Source organism: Carica papaya, chromosome 1, assembly GCF_054855325.1.
Source record: "Carica papaya isolate Zhongbai chromosome 1, ASM5485532v1, whole genome shotgun sequence".
NCBI lineage: Eukaryota > Viridiplantae > Streptophyta > Magnoliopsida > Brassicales > Caricaceae > Carica > Carica papaya.
Genome location: NC_142309.1, coordinates 26,687,025 through 26,708,449, shown reverse-complemented (window position 1 = coordinate 26,708,449; position 21,425 = coordinate 26,687,025). Strand labels below are relative to the sequence as shown.

The 21,425-nt window shown below is 33.3% G+C and overlaps 3 protein-coding genes across 5 annotated transcripts; 2 read left to right on the top strand and 1 right to left on the bottom strand.

Annotated features, from left to right (window-relative positions):
- The first annotated feature begins 2,005 nt into the window (after window positions 1-2,005).
- Window positions 2,006-3,294, top strand: BKI1 (BRI1 kinase inhibitor 1). The gene has a single exon (XM_022042803.2). It carries the CDS (start codon window positions 2,278-2,280, stop codon window positions 3,130-3,132), a length of 855 nt encoding a protein of 284 aa, XP_021898495.1. The 5' UTR covers window positions 2,006-2,277; the 3' UTR covers window positions 3,133-3,294.
- Window positions 3,295-6,370: 3,076 nt separating this feature from the next.
- On the top strand, window positions 6,371-17,532 carry PAH2 (phosphatidic acid phosphohydrolase 2). 3 transcript variants are annotated; one of them, XM_088206684.1, is made up of 13 exons: window positions 6,374-6,744; window positions 6,969-8,791; window positions 9,011-9,863; window positions 10,070-10,647; window positions 10,881-10,954; window positions 12,209-12,293; window positions 12,878-12,964; window positions 13,076-13,148; window positions 15,570-15,613; window positions 16,138-16,266; window positions 16,363-16,461; window positions 16,707-16,836; window positions 17,141-17,532. In XM_088206684.1, the coding sequence occupies exons 2-12, from the start codon at window positions 7,550-7,552 to the stop codon at window positions 16,761-16,763; spliced, it is 3,321 nt and encodes a 1,106-aa protein (XP_088062810.1). In that variant the 5' UTR covers window positions 6,374-6,744; window positions 6,969-7,549; the 3' UTR covers window positions 16,764-16,836; window positions 17,141-17,532. The 3 variants fall into 3 exon arrangements, with proteins under 3 accessions (XP_088062818.1, XP_088062810.1, XP_088062801.1); XM_088206675.1 differs by having other exon boundaries at window positions 16,707-16,840; XM_088206692.1 differs by lacking the exon at window positions 17,141-17,532 and having other exon boundaries at window positions 6,371-6,744; window positions 16,138-16,270; window positions 16,707-16,739.
- Window positions 17,533-19,227: 1,695 nt separating this feature from the next.
- Window positions 19,228-19,956, bottom strand: LOC148270489 (uncharacterized). Its single transcript, XM_088206701.1, has one exon. The coding sequence runs from the start codon at window positions 19,876-19,878 to the stop codon at window positions 19,600-19,602; it is 279 nt and encodes a 92-aa protein (XP_088062827.1). The 5' UTR covers window positions 19,879-19,956; the 3' UTR covers window positions 19,228-19,599.
- Window positions 19,957-21,425: the final 1,469 nt, after the last annotated feature.

The following is a 21,425-nucleotide window of genomic DNA, read 5'->3' as shown; positions in this document are numbered from 1 at the left end:
ACCGATATACAGGTATAATTCAATTACCACTCAGATATTAAGACTTAATATCACATTCAAATAATGTTATTAATCTATTACGACTTGTTGGCATTTTCCAACACTTGATGCAGACACATATATTACATTAATCTTCTACTTGGTATATGTGTGTGTGTGTGTTTATGTATATATATATATGTAATCAAGATGGTGACATTTAATTATATATTGAAGGGAAAAAATTATCTGCCGAATCAGGTTGGTTGAGAGGAAAATTTTGTCAAGATTTTTGATCAAGACTAGCAAGGGAAAAAATGATAAAGAAAACACGATTTCAAACTGATTGACTCACGAGAAATGATTTGGAGGTTTTCATATATATATATATTTTTTGTTCTTAAAGAAAAGTTGATAAACACATTCCGGTGGAGAAGATAAGAAACTAATGGATGACTGATATTACTTTTCTTCTTCACTAACTGATGACATTATTATTACTATTTTTTCTTATTCCTTAAAATAACACAAAGGATATGACTTTGACTTCTCATAATTTTATCTCTTAAATTATACTTAGCAATGGCATCATTTGTTTTTTTATTTTTAATTTTTTATTTTATTATTTACTATGATAATTATTATTATTATTTTTTTAAAAAAAAATTGACTAAAAAGATAATGAAAATTTTTACATTTTTTCCGTCAGATCTTAACAGTACAGTTTTTCATGTTATCAATTTCATTTCGTTTTTAGAATAAGATTAATTTCAGCAAAATTTCATACAGTGTCTGTTAATAATTTAAATAAAATAGTTTTCTTAGAAAAAATTAATGTATTTCTTTTAAACCTATGATTGTACTAGAGATATATTTATTTCGAAAAAATAGTATAGTTTTGAATTTATAAGCTATGAACATATAATAAGATAGCAGGCAATCAAATTTGCTAAAAGAGTCTTCTTTAAAGGAGAAAGATTGTAGGAAGCTTTTGGGATAGGAAGCCTAGAGAAGAAGACTAAACTCTACTTTTAGTATAATATTGAAAATTGAATAGTTTTGGATAAAATTTTGTCTTTTCCAAATGAATTTACTTTTAAGAATCTATTATATGATACAGTGAAATTTAAAAGAATTTTATTTTTTTTACCAAAATTATGATATTTAAAATAGAAAAAAAGAAGTATGACTAATTATACTTTTATACAATTGAGACGAAGAAGAGTCTTGAGTTTTCTAGTAATTCTTTGGTAAATCTTTTTTTCTTCTTTTTGATAAATACTTGATTTATTTTAAGAAACTCCAATTATATATATATATATATAAGAAAAAGAACATTTAAGTTGCTTGTTTAGATAGGAAAAAGTTAAGTTTAAGATAGTTTGTAAATTAAGTAATATTAAAGATTTATACTATCTTTATATTTTATTAATAAGAATGAGATTTAACTGTAATTAAACGTTAAACAAAAATAAAGTTAAAAAGATCGAAATAATTTTTTTTTTTTTTTTAGAGTAAACATCTATCATTCAATCATAGATTATTCACGATACGAAAATAATATCTAAATTAACAAAATATTAAAATTTATCATTTTTAAAGAGTATAATACTTTATTTTTTTCATATTAGTAGATAAATTTTGATTTTATACTCTTAATGCTATCTATAATAATGGTTTTATTTATAATTTTAATATCAAAGTACTTGGAAGAATCAAACCAAAGTTATGAAAAGTGGAGAACCATCTTAGTATTCTTTGTGGGTTAATTACCCATTTTTGTCACTTTCTTGTCATTTGCCATCCTTTTATTAATTATTATTATTATGTCTTCACACAATTTTTTGGTAGAGAGGTGACAAGCAAGAGAGACATGACCACAAAGTATGTAGGTTAGATGTATACATACATATTCCAAATATCATTGTTGAAAAAGTAGTACATATATACATACAACTCCCACAAGGGAGATGCATATATACACAACCAAAACAAGAAATATATGTGTGTGTGTGTTGGGCTTTTGTAAATTTGAATAGCTGTTGCATTGGGTTCATGGATTGGACAGAGGACCCACACCAACCTTTACCATATACTGCTAAATATATCATCTCATATTGCCATGCCCACCACACCCTTTTCTCTCTTTCAACCACAGTCACTCACAACCTCTTCAAACTTTTCAAAATAATATTTTTTCCAAAACCCAATTCTCAATTCTCTCTCTCTCTCTCTCTCTATCCCTTTAGGCCTTATCCTCATTCTTCCAGATCTTAACTATTTTACTGGTTTTCAACTATGGACACCCACGAAAAACGCAGAGACAAACAGCGCGAAGAAGGTGATGAAGAAGCTAAATTACCCTCCGCCTCTTCTTCTCCTTCCCATGAATTCTCCTTCACCATCTCACTTCACCCTTCTGCAGATAAAACCAAGTTATCCCTGCAACCTTCTCAGTTCGCCATAGATTTATCTCCTGCAGATGACATTTTCTTCCACGGTCACCTTCTTCCTCTCCACCTTCTCGCTCACCTTCCTCTCTCTCCTCGTTCCTCTACCAATTCCACGGACAGTTTTACTCTCCCCATCATCAAAGACGATACTCAAAGACCTAACAACACCAACCTCGAATCCACAAACTCCGTTGATAAAACAAATAAGCTACCTGAAACTACCCTGGAGGAATCAACAAGCAAGCCCAGGTCTAATTTCTCTTTTTTGTTCCGGCTGACCAGATGGAGAAAAGGGTTGGAAGGTAAACAAGAGGAAGAGAAGGAGAAGCAGGGGAAGAAGAAGAAGTTAAGATTAGAATTAAGTGATGTGATAAAGAGGTACGTGAGAATGGTTCGGCCATTGTTGTTCTTCAAAAGGAGAGAGAAAGTGCAGCTGCGCAGGCAGCAGGCTTACTCGTTTTCAGGCAATCTGAGTAATTCAAGAAACAAGGCAGAGTTGAGGGGAAGAAGAGGAGAATATAACTCTGCACCCGCATCCATGAGAACATCTCCTTCAAACAGCGGTCTTCTTCTTGCAACCACAAGTATTACTTCTTCTTCTTCTTCCTCCGACAGCACCATGGAAGAGTTGCAGGCTGCAATTCAAGCTGCAATTGCTCATTGCAAAAACTCCATTGCTGTAGAAGATAAACTAAAATAATCACATTATACACATATATATATATATATTATACACACTTGGTCTCTTTCTTCTTCTTCTTCTTCTTCTTCTTCATGTTGAGCTTCTTTTAACGGTCGTTCCAATTATTATTTCTTTTTGCAGTGTATAAAAATGGAACATATATAAACAAGTATTCTATCAGTCTTTCAAGACTCAATTAGAATTAGTCTTTTTAATTCTTCTCACTGCATTCTGTGAATCATATGAAAAACTTTGTATGGTGTATTTATTGATTTGATTTTATTGTCTGCATACACTGAAAAAGTAGAAAAAAAAAAAAAAAGAAAAGAAAAAGATTTTTGACATAATCTGACAGGAAAATATACCCTGAAAAAGTAGAAGCAGAAGAGATGAGGGAAAGGGTTCAATAATTCCTCGTTTTTGCAATAATGAGGCACACGGTTGGCTAATCTCATCCCACAAACTCTCTCAGCCCTTCCTGTCTCATCTTCCTATATGAACAGTGTGGTTCTCATTTTGCATTCCTATGTATCTATACATTCCATATACATACATACATACATACATACATACTCAACACCTTCTACTCCACCTAAATGTACACACACACACACACACACACACACACTATTACTACTACTATTATCTTCATCAATCACCAAAAAAAAAAAAAACATTTATTTCTATGATAAATTACCAACCATTAGCTACATTAAAATTTAATCTTAATTTTTTCTTTCATAAAGATTTAATTTTCCGAATAAAATTTCTAGAGTAAAAATTTTAAATTTTTCTCGTATTAAATCGAACAATATAAAAAAATTAAATAATTAAAAAATTTAAAATAATTATTACAACTTTTCTTTAAGTAGTTAATATATGTTATTATTATATGCATGGCTTTGGCAAAAATAAAATAAATGTTCTTGTAATTTTATTAAGATAAATATTGATACAATTAAAAAAAAATTAAGTTCATTTTCGTCAAACTGTTTACAGTAAAACAAAATATCACTAATTAAAAAAATTATAAGATTAATGACTAAAATATAATAAATAAATTTGTCCTGTTCCTAGTTAATTATAATATAAAACAATCAGTTTAGGAACTAAATTACTTATACTCTTCTTATTATATTTATTATATTATTTTTTGTCGTCGTCATCATCATTATTATATAATCTAATACGTATGTTTATAAAATCACCCCTAATTAAGTATATATATAAAAAAAAAAGATTTATGATTGAGTTATGTTTTAATATTTTCACTCATTCTTGTTGACTTTCACTTGAGAATTAGTAAACGTATACACATATATATATATATATATATATACACACACGCACATATACACATAGATTTATAGCGATAATAATAATGACGTAATAATAATAGAGAGAAAGTATGCTTAGTTTGACCGGTGAAAAAAACCAGTCAGGCATGGATGGTCAAGTTGGAATGCATGATTATAATGATTAGGGTCTTTTAGTTAACGATGTTTTCTTTCATCCCCATCATAATTACGATAATCACATCTCATATTCTATATCTATATATGTATGTATATATTTCAGTATCACAACTAGGAAAAATGGCTAGTTGCATTCCACCCATTTTCCTGTTAATTCCGGTACGTGTTTTTATTTTTAGAAAAAAAATATAATATTAAATATAGTTTTAGATTGTAAGATTTTGTTTAAAACTGATAGAAAATTATAATTAATTTTAATGCAAAAAATAAATAATAAAATATTTATTTTTCTACTTACAATTTTTAATTGTCTATCTTTTTTTTAAAATGTTATTAGACTTTTAAATAATTTTCAAGTCTTAAAATTAATATTTTTTATGAATATTTTTAATTTTAAGCAAGAAAAGCCTTTTAACATTATTTTGAATAATTAATGAAACTATTCTCCTAAGAGATACAAAATTAAATATAATATAAATAATTAATAAAATTTGGAGAAAATTGCTTATAATAAAAAAAAAAATAAGAGCTTTTTTATTTTTTATTTTTCCCCGAAAACCCAAATAGAAAATAGTCGATGTTTTCATTGGAAAAAGGAACGAATTAATGAGTAGTATGAATGCGTACACGCATCAACCAAAGTCATGATCAAGTGTTTAATTGACCATTTGGTAAACAAAAAACAATTAATTAATTAATTAAGGAAAATAATTATTAGGTAGTTCAGAATTTTATTAAATATATTTTATATTTTATTTATATATATATATTTAAAATAATAATAATAATAATAATCAAATCAGTTTGATGAATCATTGAAAGGAGAAAATACCCCACAAAGAAAAAGACTTTTTTTCTGGGTTCAATTCTAATCACACTTTTTTTTTTTTTTTTTTTGATCAACCTCCTTAAACTAATTGGAGAACCCATCTGTGCTTTAGCACCTTCCATGTGCTCCTGGGACATTACCTCAATCTTAATTAGTTTATATATGTATGTATATATTTAATAACTATACATGCACATAATACTAATATTTGTTTTAAGAAAAAGGAAAATTTCAAGATTCCACCTTTATATATTTGGTTTTGTTAATTTTGATGCACTAAACAAACTACATTTATATTATTATGGTATATTTAGTGTAACTGATGATTGTGTTTGTATCATGAACTGATAATATTATTTTGAAAAAAAAAAAAAATAATTTTATATATTTGATTTTATTAATTGTGATGCACTAGAATTGTAGTTGTTTAAATAATATACTATTTTGTGTTCTGAATTTATAATAATATTTTGAAAATAATTTTTAAACAAAAATAATATAAAGTAAATTTTTTTTTTTAATACGAAATATTATATTATATTTAATTAATTATATTATTTTTAAAACTATTAATTTAAATTATTTTAAAAAATATATTTAGTTTTTAATGTAAATATTAGCTTCAAATGGATATAATGTTAATAATTTATGATACTTAATCTATTAAATTTAATAAATAATACTTCGATAAAAATATTATTAATTTTTTCACAGAGCACAAACTATTTTTCAAAATCAACTATTTACAGCTTTTTTATTTCATATTTATAAGTATATCAAAATATATTAAATTAATATAATCATATAACATTTATTCTGTCTTGTTTAACTGCTAAATGTGGATATATTGTTTTTCTATTTAAAAAATTAAAACCAGCTCATACTCTTTTTATAGAAAATTATGTTCTAAATTGAAATTGTAATAAAATTACGAAAAATAATTTTAATTAGGAAATGTTGAATTATTAGCTAAAAACTTATTCGTGTGTAAAATTCTGGAGGCAGAAGAAAGAATATTCTGAAATTTTTCTGTTAGTGAGTTGGTGGTGGAGGATTGGGAACCGATCCTTTCTGAAGAATGAGATGAGTGGGAAGAAGGGTTTGTTTTGTTCCGAGTCCGGCTGGCACACCTAACTCGGCGGATCAAACACGAAGACATGCCCATGCTTACGTGTCGACTCAGTGCTCCTCGTCATCGTCGTCGTCGTCGTCCGATCTCCATCTCTCTACATTTACAAGAAAACACCAAATTCATCTCTGTTGAGATCGTGAAACTGTTGGCTCCTCTTGGCCGTTTCTCTCTCTCTGCCCTTCTCCCCAGTTCAGGTCTGTTTCATTTTTCAATTTTCGTTTTTATTATAGCTTGACGAAAACACGATATATTAATTAATTAATGAAATGATGATCGATTCCAAAATCTCAAACCGAATATGCTTTTATTGCGCCAACTACCCTTCTCTCTTCGCGCCTCGGCTGCTTGATCTTTTTTCTATTTGCCTTTTTCTTTTCGTAATCGATCATGATATTTTCTCATTGTATTCAACTCACAGGTGAGGAAGGGACAGAGATTTGGTCTTCTCATTCACGCTATATTATTTTCAGTTGTCGGGCTTCTCACGATTCATGAGTTTGGTCCCTTTTTTCCTTTCTTTTTTTTCTATTTTGTTTCCATCCGAATACTTTTCTGTCTCCCTTCTATTAAATACTTTCTATTCTTTTGAGCTAAAACGCACTGCCTACATCTAGTTTCTTTTTCTCTTAAAATCACAACATTGATTTTTCTGATCACAATTTTGCTTCTTGAGATCATGCTGCCATGTATTGTTATATCTCTCTGCTTGGCTGCTGATGGTATATAATATTAAACAATAAAGCTTCGTGAGTTTTCCTGGCCAAGGTTGTCCAGTTTCTTTTTCTCTTAAAATCAGAATTTTTAATTTTCTGATCACAATTTAGCTTCTTGACATCATGCTGCCATGTGTTATTGTAATCTCTCTGCTTGGCTGCTGATGGTATATACACTAAACAATAAAGCTTCATGAATAATCCTGGCCAAGGTTGTCGACACCCTTAGTTATGGTTATCTGAGCTGTTGTGATCTGGGTGTTGTGAGAAATCCATATACAGGACCATGTATGCAGTGGGAAGGTTAGGCAGCTACATCTCCCGTGGAGTGTACACCGTCTCTGGCCCCTTTCACCCGTTTGGTGGTGCTGTGGATATAATTGTAGTCGAGCAGCCAGATGGGAGCTTCAAATCATCCCCTTGGTATGTCCGGTTTGGGAAATTTCAAGGGGTTTTGAAGACAAAGGAGAAGGTGGTTAGTATTAATGTCAATGGTGTCGACGCGGATTTCCACATGTATCTTGATCATAAAGGGGAAGCTTACTTTCTCAGAGATGTAGATGGACAGGAAGAGGAATCCGTGTTGCATCCTTCCTCTTCTGGTGATGAGGCTGATTGGCAATCCAATCATGTTAGAAGGCCAATTAAGTCCAAACACTGCGTTGATATGGCCAATACGGAGATAGTGCCTGGGACTAACTCGGGCCAGACACCGTTACTTGGGCTTGTTTTTGGACGGAGGTCAATGAAACAAGATAGTGCTAAGGAAGGAGAGGGTGATGCCAGCGTTGTTGTCCTGAGAGCAAGTTCTTTAGAGAGTGCTGAGATTGCAGCTGATCTCTTGGAGGTGAAGTGGTCGACCAATCTCGCATCCAGTCGGCCGAGGAAGGACAATGCTGGCCATTTCTCTGCCGATGGCATGCGTGTTGATCAGGATGAAATAGATATGCACATTAACGTTAAGTCTAGCCAGATAACCTCATCTGAGCATGATACTGAGGAAAATAGTGCTGATGAACAACTGGCTAACAGTTCTTGTTCTGGCCTTGAGAATGCTGAGTGTTTTGTTGGTGAAGATTTTGCAGAAATCTCATGTTTGAGCAGCAAGGGCCAAGTTGTCGAGAGTTCCTCAGCAGGCCAAAGTACATCGGACGATAAACCTCAGGCATTATCCACCTTATCAACCAATACTGTTGAGTTTAATAAGGGGAATCATGATCATAATTTTAATGTTGAAGATATTGTCTCTGAGATCACTAGTTCTGATTCCCAAATTCCTCATGAGCTTGAAGCATCTCCAAGCATGCAGTTTGTTGAAGAACAAAATTGTAATGGAATCAATTCTGAAGAGAGTGAATCATATAGAGATCAACTTTTTCATTACAGCGAAACGTCAGACAGAGGCGTATTTGTCTTTGATGGTTCCCGTGAACAAACTCATGATGGGATATATATTGCTTCTGGAGGACATGGCGAAGTCCATTCTCATGTTGAATCCTTGTCTGTAGCATCCATGCTTCTACCAGAGGTAAGTTGCTACTTTAATGTTAAGACTAATTAACTTTAGAACATTTTTTATGTTTCAAGGGATAAGAAGGATGATTTCAATTAATTTTGTAGTGTATGAACTTCTGAAAGGGAGGGAACTGCTGTTAAACACAGTACAATGACTGGACCATATTTTATTATTCATATGTAAAGTTCTTGTCACTTTATTTGAACTGAGATGTTTGAAGGTCTTCATCAGGGTGTTGTAGCTGAACAAGGCAAGGATGCAGATTTGGGACTTGAAAAACTGATTACTTTAGAACAATCTATTACCAATAATATTAGTGGTGAACCTGCTATTAGTTCAGTTGAAGAATTGGAATCAGGGGTCATTGACATTGGGTCTGGTTGCATCAACTTGGATGATCAAGTTCAAAGTGAGAGCAATTGTACAGCAGATATCCATTCTTCTTTGCTAGTTATTCACAATTCTCAAAGACCTGATGGTGACTGTGACTCAACCAATGCAATAAGTATCCCACCATCAGAGAGTTCAGAGGAAGAACAGTTCCTTTTCAGTGACCTAGATGAATCTAAACTTGGTGAGATTGAGCATGTGGAGTCTATGCCGAAAGATCATCTAGACAAAGACAGTAATTCTTCTTTTTCCAAGGAAAGCAATGAAGAGATGATAGATGGTGAGTTAAGTGTGATTTCAAACAAGTCTATACTTGATAGCACATCCAGTGATCCTGACAACTTTGTAGAGAGGTCAAGTATGTCGTCAAGTCCCATTAGTGTTCCTCCAAGTCATTGGGTTGCTAGTGGAGAGGATGGGAGGCAAGCAGAGTCATTGCCCAATTTGTGGTCTCACATCCACAAGTTTGATGTGCGTGACAATTATCCATTAAGCCATTCACTGGATTCAGATACCAAGTCCATGAAATGGCCATTGCGTGGCAAAGATGACTTGAGCTTGGTAAAATCAGATTCAGAGAAACATCAGTTAGTACAGGACCAGGAAGAGGACAGATTGGCACTGGAGCAGCAAGATATTGAAGATAGTGACTACTCAGAAAAGATGAAACATGTTTTTGCCAATCCTGAAGTCGGTAAGATAATTTGAATGGGAACTGGTATCATTTTTATTTTGAGAATTAATTTTGCGGGAGATATTGTCCTATTACATGTGATCATTTTATGATGGTTGAATTCCCTTGAATTTTCAAAATGGACTTTTCCTTTTTGCCCTTTTCAGCATGCAAATGCTCCTCAATCGGCCAACTGTAGAAAGTCACATGCATTATACTTTGTGCAGAGCTTTCTCTTTGCAGGCACTTGTTACATGAAGGAATGGGAGGTGATGCTGCTTCCCAAGTGTTTGATGCTGAAAAATTGGATATAGAGACATTCACTTCTCTAGGCCCTTCAATTGTGAAGGATAATAAGCTTGTTGTCAGAATTGGTGGTCATTACTTCCCATGGGATGTGGCTGCTCCAACTATTTTAGGGATGGTTTCATTCAGGACTGCTGATATATTTGAACGAAAGGGCATGATATCTGTTGATCAGGTTGAGAAATCCCCTGAAGCAGATCAATCCAAAGCCATTGTTTCCTCTGGTGGAAGCTGGCTTTGGCCTTTTTCTTTCAAAAGGTCAAGATCTAGGAAGATTCTGCAGCCAGCTCTGAGTGATGCAAGGAGTTATTATCCAGAAAATACTTCAGAGCATATGATCAGAAATGCCACAAAAGAAAATCCACTTCAGCCAAAGGTGATTAAAAAGATAATAAGGGAACTCACACCTTCATCAGACCAATTAGCATCCTTAAATCTGAAGGAAGGCAGGAATTCTGTAAACTTCACATTCTCCACAGCAATGCTGGGGAAGCAGCAGGTGACATTTTCTTGTCCTTCAATCAAAGTATTTTTTGTCTTTTTTTTTTTTTAAATAAAAAGTGTGATGTATATATTAACATGGTACCAAAAGAGAGGGTACCACCCATATACAAAAAGATTTACGAAAGTATTTTTTGTCTTTAGCTGAATTATGCTTTTGCTTCTTTTTGTTTTGTTTTTGTTTTTCATCTTCTTCTCTATCTGTGTTCACTTCTTTTGTGTATTTAACAGGTTGATGCCAGAATTTATTTGTGGAAATGGAACACTCGAATAGTAATATCAGATGTGGATGGGACAATTACGAAGTAAGGGTTATCTGGTTATTTTCTGCATTAGAGATTTAACTTCGTGTTTTAGATAGCTATTTAAAAAAAAAAAATTGTTTTAGAGTAGCAAAATTCTATTTCTTGCATTCTACATGGTATGGATTTGTCCTAAAACAAACTATAGGTTACTGTTTCCAGGCCTTCTTAAATGATTGTTATCTCCATCTCTTTGGATTCTGTCATCAAGGAAGGGGTTGTGAGAATGGAGGCATCACCTCTCTTTTGTAGCTTATGCAGGAATTTGTGTTGAAACAGAATAAGTTTATAACAAGATCAGATATGGAGACAACTGGTAGACTAAAACAAAATTGTAACTATAGGTTGTCTAGTTATTTATATGCAATAGAGGTCACAGTTCTGTTTTACTTGGCTAAGTTCTATTTCTTGCCTCTGCTTGGAACTAAATACCAGACAAAAACAAAATTATGATTTAACTATTTCCAGTTCCTCGATCCCAAGTATGAATTCTTCTCCTTTGAGTCAACTCATGGAGGGAGGGGCTTATGTAAGACTTGAAGATTCTTCCGAGTGATGCCTTATGAGCCTAGTGTACAACAGCAAGCATAGAGATTGTTTTTAGATAACCAAATATAAACGCCCAGTGGAACATGCCTCGACTTAGACCATCAACTTGTTGGTGCATATAACAGGCATTAGTTCCCCAAGAACCATATTCATTCAAGAAAGTTGAATTACATTGTCAATTACTTGAGTCTTATGATTGCATGCTGCTGTGTCATTTTAAATGAACAACAAGAACCTTTAAGTATATCAGAATTGCAGCAAGATACCACGTTAACAGAACTTGAATTTTTGGCCTTTCCTGTGTTATATGCTATCACTTGTCAGATAAGGCCTTTGATAGAGCTGTTATTCATAAACTGTATTTGTCTGATGAGTTTTTCATTTTCTTTTTCCCTGTTGAATCTTTTGTTTGCTTTTCAATTCTGTGTATAATGTATCTGGCTTTATTTTGCTACTTGAGAAACCAAGGCCAACTTTTTTCTTCAGATTTAGAATTCTATTGTTTTTCCAAAACAAAATTTCCTTCCATATTTCTACTTTTTCTCATTAGGGATTGGAGTCAACTTGCATTATGGAATTCTGTTATTGCTCCTAGTAATGGTTGCAGTGGATTTGTTTCTGTTTCTCTTTGTTTCCACTCACTTAACAAGCCCATTCATTATGTTTCACATTTCTGAATCTTTTTTTTGCCTTGCATTCTTTCTGCAGATCAGATGTTCTAGGCCAGTTCATGCCTTTAGTTGGGAAGGATTGGTCACAAACTGGTGTGGCACATTTATTTTCAGCTATTAAGGTTGGTTGCTTCTGAACTTACATGGTAATTTCATGTGATGATGTTTCATAAAGGCAAGCCCATCATATATTACAGAAACATTTGATAAAAGCAAGCTAGCTGATCGGAAACTCCAGACTTCATTATCAGGAAAAACATCGTTTATATCTAGCATAATGAAATGTCTTTCTTGTTGTCTTGCAGGCAGAGCCAGTGCTACTATATAAAGAGTGGGGTCAACAGACACCACTCATTCTTTTTTTTTTCCTAATTTCTATAAATTTCTTATAAATAATTTATATATCTTTAAAATGTTCAAATAGAGAATTGTTTTCACACCACATATTCTGTCACTATAGCTTTACTTGGTACAAAAAGTAGGATCAACACAGAATCCCCATATATTTTTGTTTTGAAATAACACAAAATCCCCATATACTAAATGAAATTTGAGATACAGAATTTTCTAAGAAGTAAGAATCCCAGAAAAGATCAAAAATGTTATCTGAAGAATTTTGATAACCTAAAGAGTTATTTGTATATGAAAATAATATTTTTATTATTGCACCCACCACCTCAATGCTCTAGCTTCGCTCTGCTTGCAGGAAAATGGGTATCAACTTCTCTTTCTTAGTGCACGAGCAATCTCTCAAGCCTATCACACTCGGCAATTCCTTGTCAACCTTAAGCAGGTGATTTGCCTGTAAATTGTTCCATTCTCATTTTATATTATCATCTCTGAAACTTCCTCTAATGTCAATTGATTTCCTTTATCTTTACCTAATATGTCCTCACATATATAGGATGGGAAAGCATTGCCGGATGGGCCAGTTGTTATTTCCCCTGATGGACTTTTTCCATCTTTGTATCGGGAAGGTAACTTATTTTGGAACTTAAGTAGAGTTTTCTGTTTTTACTTACAGATAGGCCAGTTTATTTTTGTGCTGAACCAAGATGCAAAATTCTTGCTAACTGTAGTATAGCTAGTGGTTAACGGGAACTCAGACATTTACTTAAAAAAAAAAAGAAGCAAACAGGAAGAACAAAGTCAAATAAAAAGAATAAAGTCAGAAAAATGAATTGAATCTATGTAGTGTAGCATCCAGAATTCCAAATTGGTTCTGTGATGGAATTCTTGATATATATTTATGATCCAATCATATCATCAAAATTATTAGAGAATAACTTCTATCATGAACTTGTGGGGTTACGATTGTATCATGACTGAGCAGAGAATGAACTTTGGTTGGTAAATTGGTGATTTATAGATTAGTGACTTGTTTTCCTCCTTCTCCGGTTAATAAAAGAGAAGAAAAAGCAGATCAAATAATTCAAGAGCATTAATGGTAAATTTTTATGATGGGCCCTTGGTATTAGTCACAAATTCGGTAGTTGGATAATATTTCTATTTTGAGATATATGCATAGAAAAGCGGAAGACCATATAAACTCAAAATATTCATTTGCATATAAATTTGAAGGCACATGGTGAATTCTGTCAATTAGTTTTATACTGTGTTGTGATCTCTGGTGATGTACTGGTACCACCAATATTCTCCTTCCTTGTTCATGAACCTGAGTGATCATAACAATAAGAGTATAGAAAGAAAGAAGAGGCTCAGAAGAGAAAAATAGAGAAGAAGAATAGCAGTGAAGTCAAAGAGAGTTTCTTAATAATTTTATTACTTTCTGATTGTTAAAGGAAAATTAGGTTAAAGGGGATAATGGTAAATTATATCCTATATAATTAATTCTCTCTATCCTTATCCATCATAAAAAAAATGTATATATATGGTTTAATATTCTATAGAATACATATCAAACTATGTTTGACATTGTATTAGAACTTAAAGTTAAAAAAACTCTAGACTCTCTTACAAATTCTCTGTCTTTCACTGCCAAAATAGAAAAGAAAAAACCCTATAAATATTAGGCCAGCCTTCATAGCCGGCCACTATATACTAGCCGCCAGCCACCAGTAGCAGCCAGACTGGTCTTCATCCCAGCGCCAGGACCTTCAGCTGCGCATCTGGTCACGTGCATTCTAGACACGTTTTCTGTGCAGTCGCGCACGTTCCCTCTGCCACGGCTGCTGGCTCTTTCGTGTGCATTCCACTCTTGATTTCTGGTGGTCACACACCTTCCCTACTCTCTCTGCCATAGCTGCTGCGCCTTTCGGCCTTCTCTGCAGCCATGACAGAGGTACCGGCTGCCGGCATGCACGCGTCTGTGTGCAGAGTTAGACTTGTGGACAGCTGCTGGACGCACAGCTGGACACGGGAGTGCGGAGGGAGTCACGGCTTGCACCTGGTGACTAGCGGCTGCAGGGAGCAGCAGCTGGTTCTGGCCGAAACGGGAGGTACACTACGCTGGGTGGCGGCTGCCAGAAGCAGCGGCTGCTTCTAGGGTTGACTATGAAGGCCAGCTAGTAGTAAAGGTGGCCAGGTCTGTGGTTGCTGGGAGCAGGAGGGTGGTGGCTGGCTTTGAAGGCTGATCTCTTTTAGGTTTTTTTTTTGACAACGAATGTTGAATAAGATTTGTAAAATAGTTTATAAATCTTTTAATTTAAAGCTCTGACATCATGTTAAAAATAGTTTTTTGTTTAATATGTATTCAATTGAATATTACAGCACTATACGTACAGGTTTTTTTAGATGGAAAAGGAAATAAATAATGAATTACAAATGGTGTAATTTTGCCCTTTAGTCTAATTTACTTCATTTCTAACACCCCGATTTATTTTCTCTTTAACAACCTTATATTCATTCACCAGGCTATTTAGTCTCAATCTCTATGTATAAAGCAGTGAACTTGGGTACTGATCTCTATGTATAAAGCAGTGAACTTGGGTACTGAATTAAAACCGAAAAAAAAGAGGTCTCAGTTTGACAAATGCTAAACTGCATGAAACTGTTGTATTCTCTAATTTTTATGTCGATATTACTATAAATTAGCTGTGTCAATCTTCTTCTAGGAATCGTTTTGGAGAAAATGAAGAGGGAATTAAACCTCTCTCTACCTTTCCTTAGTGAAAGGAGCTCTGGAAATTAACTAAACAATGAAGTCCTTTATGGTTTATTGCATAGTCATCTGTGAGCATATTTTTAAATTCTTTGAATCGCTTCATTTTTTAATTGAAACTAAATGATAGCTAGAATTCAGAGTTAAAGGAGTTAAAATTGTATCATTTGATATCTACTGTTGTAACTCTTGGAGGCATTGAGGATTGGTTGTATATACATAATCTGTTCCTTTTCAAATTACAATTTGTGGGCTAAATCAATCCTTTTTTTTTCAGTAATCAGAAGAGCTCCTCATGAATTTAAAATAGGATGCTTGGAGGTTAGTTCCATGCCTTTCCATGTCTATTCGATATACTAGGCTCAGCAATATGGTATCTCTGTTTTTATGTAAATATTTGCTATATGTGCTAATACATCATATTCCATCTTTGAACTGGGTCTTTGCTTTTTGCAACGCATGAACTGTATTTGCTAGCTTTCAAGATTTTCTTTCACTTGGAAAGGATGGACTTCTGAAAGGATGGTTTCTTTTCTTCTTTCTTCCTTTTGTTTCTTCCTCATTCTCCCGGAACTTCTAATTTCTCTTTTTTCCACCTTCCCACACACTCTTTTTGCTCCTCTCTACCCTTCTTTCCCCCTTCTGTCCCTTCTGCACCTTCTCTTTCTTTCTGCTGCCCTTATTTCTTACAAATCTATTCTCAGATCTGTTGTTCTAATTTTATCAGCTCTTTTTCTCTTCTATGAAATAGATCAAATGTGTTTATTTTTTTGGATTATGTTTCCTATATCTTGAAGGTTAGAATTATTTCAGTTCTTGAGGGCTTTAATTCTTTCAATATCCAGGATATCAGAGCATTGTTTCCATCTGATTGCAATCCATTCTATGCCGGTTTTGGAAACAGAGATACTGATGAAATCAGCTATCTGAAGGTTGGGATCCCAAGGGGAAAAATATTTATTATTAATCCCAAGGTAGGTAAGAACTTGATGCGTGAAATGTACAGGAACCTGGATTCCAAAATATTGATGTCATTTAAGGGGTTTTTTCCTGATGCTTTATGTTTGCAGGGTGAGGTTGCTGTGCACCGCCGCGTTGACACAAAATCATATACTTCACTTCATGCACTTGTTAACGGCATGTTTCCAGCCATGACCACATCTGAGCAGGTTTTATTATGCATCCTCTCTTTTGCCTGCGACCTTTTGCAATCCCATTGTTGTTGTGCCTATCAGTAGTCGTAATTTTTAGCAAACCTTCTTACCTTTGGCATCTATATGATTGACACTTAAAGAATTATATGTTTTCTTGAGTTCTTTTCTGGAGTGACTCATTTTTTTCTGATCTTCTGTTTTTCCTTATTAAATCTTTTTTTTTTCGCACTCAAAAAAAAAAAAATCTTTTTTCATTATAGGAGGATTTCAATTCGTGGAATTTCTGGAAGCTACCTCCTCCTGTTATTGATATTTGAAGGGTCATCCAAAAGTTCGATGCTTGATCCTAGGGATGCACAAATGTTTGATGTTTGCCATGCTTGTAACCAGGCAGGTATAGTTTCAGTTCTGCATAGTTCTTTCACATGTTGTAGAAACTTAGAGTAGTTCTATGATGTTTAATCCTTCCATCAATTCTTAAGAACAAGAACACCACAGGAGTTATTCTGAGATACTACTACAAAAACTGTGAAGGGTGAATTTTGAATAGATTCTTATACTAACGCAGATAATATAAAACGGCAAAGGGCTATCAATCAAAACTTTCTGTTTAATCATCTGCATTTTTCTAAATCCTATTTGGTTATCTTTTTCCAAGTTTCATTCATAATTCTATTTTACTGACAAATTTCAGGTGTAGCTTGGGTATGGTAGAAGTTCCACCTATTTGTGCTGGGATATATCTCAACGCCCTGGAAGTACTTGATAAAGATTTTGTTTTATTTAACATATGTCCTGCTTCAAAGTCAGGTCAATTTATATTATTTTACAGTGTGATCAGGTATCCCATGAACAATGATCTAAGTGTTTATTGGGAATCTGGTGCAGGAAATAGGCATGGCTGGAAGGAAAGCCATATAGTGTAGATAGTTTGTGAATGGAGAAAATTTGTCATCATTAGTTCATTGGTGAAACCTGGTTGCTGTGTATTGGTTGTGCAAAACGACTAACAGAACATTACAAGCCTTCCCCCCTGTAAATTGCAAAAAATTTACGGATAAGTTCATTCAAAGTATTTCATTTGAATTTATTCTCCAATTACAGTTCAAATGCACAGTTCATGTAACAGCAAAGGAAATATTAGGAGGAAAAGAAAGAAGTGAAGGAAAATGAAGAGAAGAATTACAGCATCCTGGTTACCATAAATGCAAAATTCTCACGTTCAAGTGCTTCTCCGCAAACTCTGCAAGGTCTTTTATCTCATTTTCATCGATAGAGCCATTGCCGTTGGCATCGACTGACCTTACTCCACGCTTGCTCTTCAAACTAGCAAACCATCCTCCTGCAAACCGGATGGCGTCTCTGAGCTCTTCTCTGCTAATCTGCCCATCTTGATTTGTATCAAATTTCTTTAACCATCTCTTGAACTCATCTAGAGACATTTCACGTTTTCCATCTACCGAAATGTTCCTTGTTTTGATTGCCATAGCTAACCTGATCAGAACTTGAAGACTGTATCTAATTTCCACACAAGGAGATGGTCTTGAAGGTGTTGAGGATTCTCAACTTATAGTGTTGATCTTTACCTCCTTTACAACACATTAGTGAATATAAAAACTAATTAGTGTTAGTGCAGAATAAGAATCTCAATTTTTTTTTTTATCTGAAGTTGCTAAATAAACGTGGTGTTTCCCCTAAAATAAACGCGGTGTTCAACGTCTTGCTTTTTCTTTGTTGATTACTTTACTGCCTAACAACGTTGCTTTAGGTTTTTTCTCATGCCATTTCCATGGAAATAATTAAAAGAAGTGACAGGAAGGAAATGGAAGAAAATGAAATATACATATTTATATGTCTAATTTTTTTCCAAGCGTTTTTTGATCCACCCAACAGTCGGCTTAAAGGCTAAGTTGGCAAAATTATTTTGATTATTTTCTTCTTATAAATTATCTTTTAGGCCAGGTTAGGCAAATAGATGTTCTCTCCAGCTCAAAACTCCACTTTTATCTGAAATTTAGATTTTGTGGTCTGCGAGCTTATTGAAATCCTTTCCACCAAAGCAATATCAAATTCTCTTCTTCGAAAAATTTCCTTTGGATTGAAATGGTCGACCATTTTATGGGGACTTCACACACATATATGAACATCAAATTTATAGGATTGTATTTCTCCTCCGCACATAACCAGAATTTTCATCTCAATATGATTATCTTCTTCGTGAACTTTTCGTAAATACTTTTCCTATACACGCTCGTCTCGTCAAACCAATCATTTAATTTCTAGAAAATTTTTACTAAATATTTTGCGTTTCGTTCAGGAGGCGGTTGGTTTGTTTAAGACGGCACAAGAAGGGGGTTTAATTAGAGAAAATAGAGGAAAGAACAAGGATGAAGAACAGCAGCCACAAGGGATTACGGACAATTTGATACATTTATCATCTGTAAATTGAAGTTTCTACTTGAAATCTGGTTTTGATGGAAAGGAATTCCATTCCAAACACTAGATTCTATAGCTGATGAGAGTACAATGAACAATCTAATTATAACTCAAATTTGTGCTAGCTTTTAGTAATCAAAATAAACACCCAATTAATTCTGATAAACGCTTAACAATTGTCCTGCATCTCAATCAAATTATTCGAGATCAAGATGAGATTTTACCCAAGTAGAACTCTGATTATCGTTCATCAAATTCAACCAACCTAATAAGATGCTGTTTATTATAACCCCCTCGAAAGTAAATCGCAAGAATATCAGGATAATAAATTTGATCAGGCGCACATGAATATAAATAGATGTAGTTTTTATTTTTTTATTTTTTTACTTGCAAAATTAAGAAAATACAAAGACACATATATGATCATCAGGTGGTCTGGGAGCCAGTAACGTGACCTTCAGCTCCTTGTTTTTACATTATTACAGCGGAAATCACATATATACGTAAATAAAGCTACGTAGTTGGAGGAGAGTGTACGAAGATCTGTTTATTATATAAGTAATGCATGAGCAGGGGAGAATTAAGTATGGATGGTAAAAGGTAGATGAAAATAATTAATAGTTTAGTTTCGTACAAATGTGCGCGGGTAGTAGAAGATGGACGGACGGATGGGTGGACGGATAGAGGATGAGGGCCTATATATGTATATATATGAGTTTAAGTTTTAATGGAAATGCCAAACTGGGGAGCTTGAATTAGGAGATCTTTGAGCTCTTCGAAGGAGATTTTGTTTTCTCCCTTTTTACTGCCGTAGGCAATGGCACGTTCAGCCATGAAACTTGGAGTAAGAGCACCCAGATCGTCGAACAGCTGCTTCAGCTCTTCCTTGTTTATAGTTTTGTCGTCGTTCGTAGCCAACCCTTCGAACATCATCTTCAACTCGTCAATCTTCACGTTTTGGCTTATCAGTGCCCGTCTTCTTGCCAAGCGAGCCATTTCTTCTTCGTCTCTTCCTTAATTCTCTCTCTCTTTTCTTTGCTTATCTAATCTTTGCCTGATTTGCTGTATACTTGCATGGCGCAAGTCTTTATATAACCATCCTCAAGTGCATGCATCAACGTTACTTTCTAAATTTCTAAGCGGAAGTCTCTAGAAGATAAGTTTAAATTTTATTACACGCATACATTAATCATAAAATAATTATTTAATAAAAAATATATAAATAAAGTATTATTAAGTGTTAAATATTAGAGATAAAGTGAAAATTACGTGTTTTTATCTCTATTAAATAAAGTATTATTTAGTATAGGAGGGAAGTAATTTAAAAATTTAGAAAAAAAATAATAATAATAATATTTTAAAATATTATTGTAATTTGTAATTAATTATATAATCTGAATTAGAAAAGAAACGTCGCCGTTTGATGTTATTTGTCGAAGTTGGAAAGAATAAAAAGTAGAGATTAGTTTTGTGAAGTGAGAATCTTAGAAAAAGCAGATGCTTGAGTTACTTGTTGGAACAAGTGGAGAGGAGGTGGCATCATTCATTGCGTCCTCAACAATATTACTCCATCCCGAAAAGAAATTCCAAGAAAATTAATCGCTCAAATCTTATTTAAGCAATTAATTAATTAAAAATAAACCTTCTAGAACAGTTCTCACATAGTATATAACAGTTTTTACTTTTAACTTAACAATTTCTATATAATAATTACGTACAAGAGATGATATAGACATGTAGGAGAATCCTTTGGGTGGAGAATAATTAAAGGTGCACCGAGTTGTTGTTATCTTGTAAGATTCTTTCATCACCACCTTTCGGTTTTTGTATTTTTTTGTTTGATTTAATTTGATTCTATTCGATTATAAAGATATCATTTTTTTCGGTTTAATTTTGTAGACACGAATAAATAAATTAATTGTCACTATCTATTTCAGTATGCGATTTTTAAGAATGAGTGATTCAAATAAATTTACTTAAATAATAATATAAGTAGGATTTTTTTGTAAAAAAAAGAAAATACAATCCTAAAGTATTATAAACTCTTTCTAGAAAAAACAAGTTTGTAATTTGATTATAAAATTTATAAAAACTGAATATAAAAATTTACTTCACTAAATTAACGTAGTAATTTAAGTATTAAGTGATTTTCAACCAATTTAACAATGTTTTGCACTTTCTGCGATTTTTACTAAATTATGAGTTAAAATTATCCTTATATTCTATACATATAACTTGACTAAAGCAATCGAGATATATTCAACCATATCGATTAATTGAAGCATCAAATTTCAATTTGTAAAACTCCATTTGACTGAGGAGACCATACTCATTGGTGGATCGATGCCTTTACTTGAACAAGCATCCCCTAAAACAAATCCTCTACCCAAAGGCTTACCCCTCCATAACACTAAGACAGATACACATACGTGAAAGATATGATCGATGGTCTCTAACCCTTCCCCATGCATCAAACATATAGGGTTGACTTGGACACCTTTTTCATTCAACCTAATTTGCACTACTAATATGTCTTTGTAGAG

Bases quoted from the DNA above. Each gene is read 5' to 3' on its own strand.
- PAH2 (XM_088206684.1), top strand. From the start codon at position 7,550: ATGTATGCAGTGGGAAGGTTAGGCAGCTACATCTCCCGTGGAGTGTAC. The intron at 13,149-15,569 runs GTAACTTATTTT...TTTTTTTTTCAG, and splicing joins TCCATCTTTGTATCGGGAAG to TAATCAGAAGAGCTCCTCAT. The intron at 15,614-16,137 runs GTTAGTTCCATG...TTCAATATCCAG, and splicing joins TTAAAATAGGATGCTTGGAG to GATATCAGAGCATTGTTTCC.
- LOC148270489 (XM_088206701.1), bottom strand. From the start codon at position 19,878: ATGGCTCGCTTGGCAAGAAGACGGGCACTGATAAGCCAAAACGTGAAG.
- BKI1 (XM_022042803.2), top strand. From the start codon at position 2,278: ATGGACACCCACGAAAAACGCAGAGACAAACAGCGCGAAGAAGGTGAT.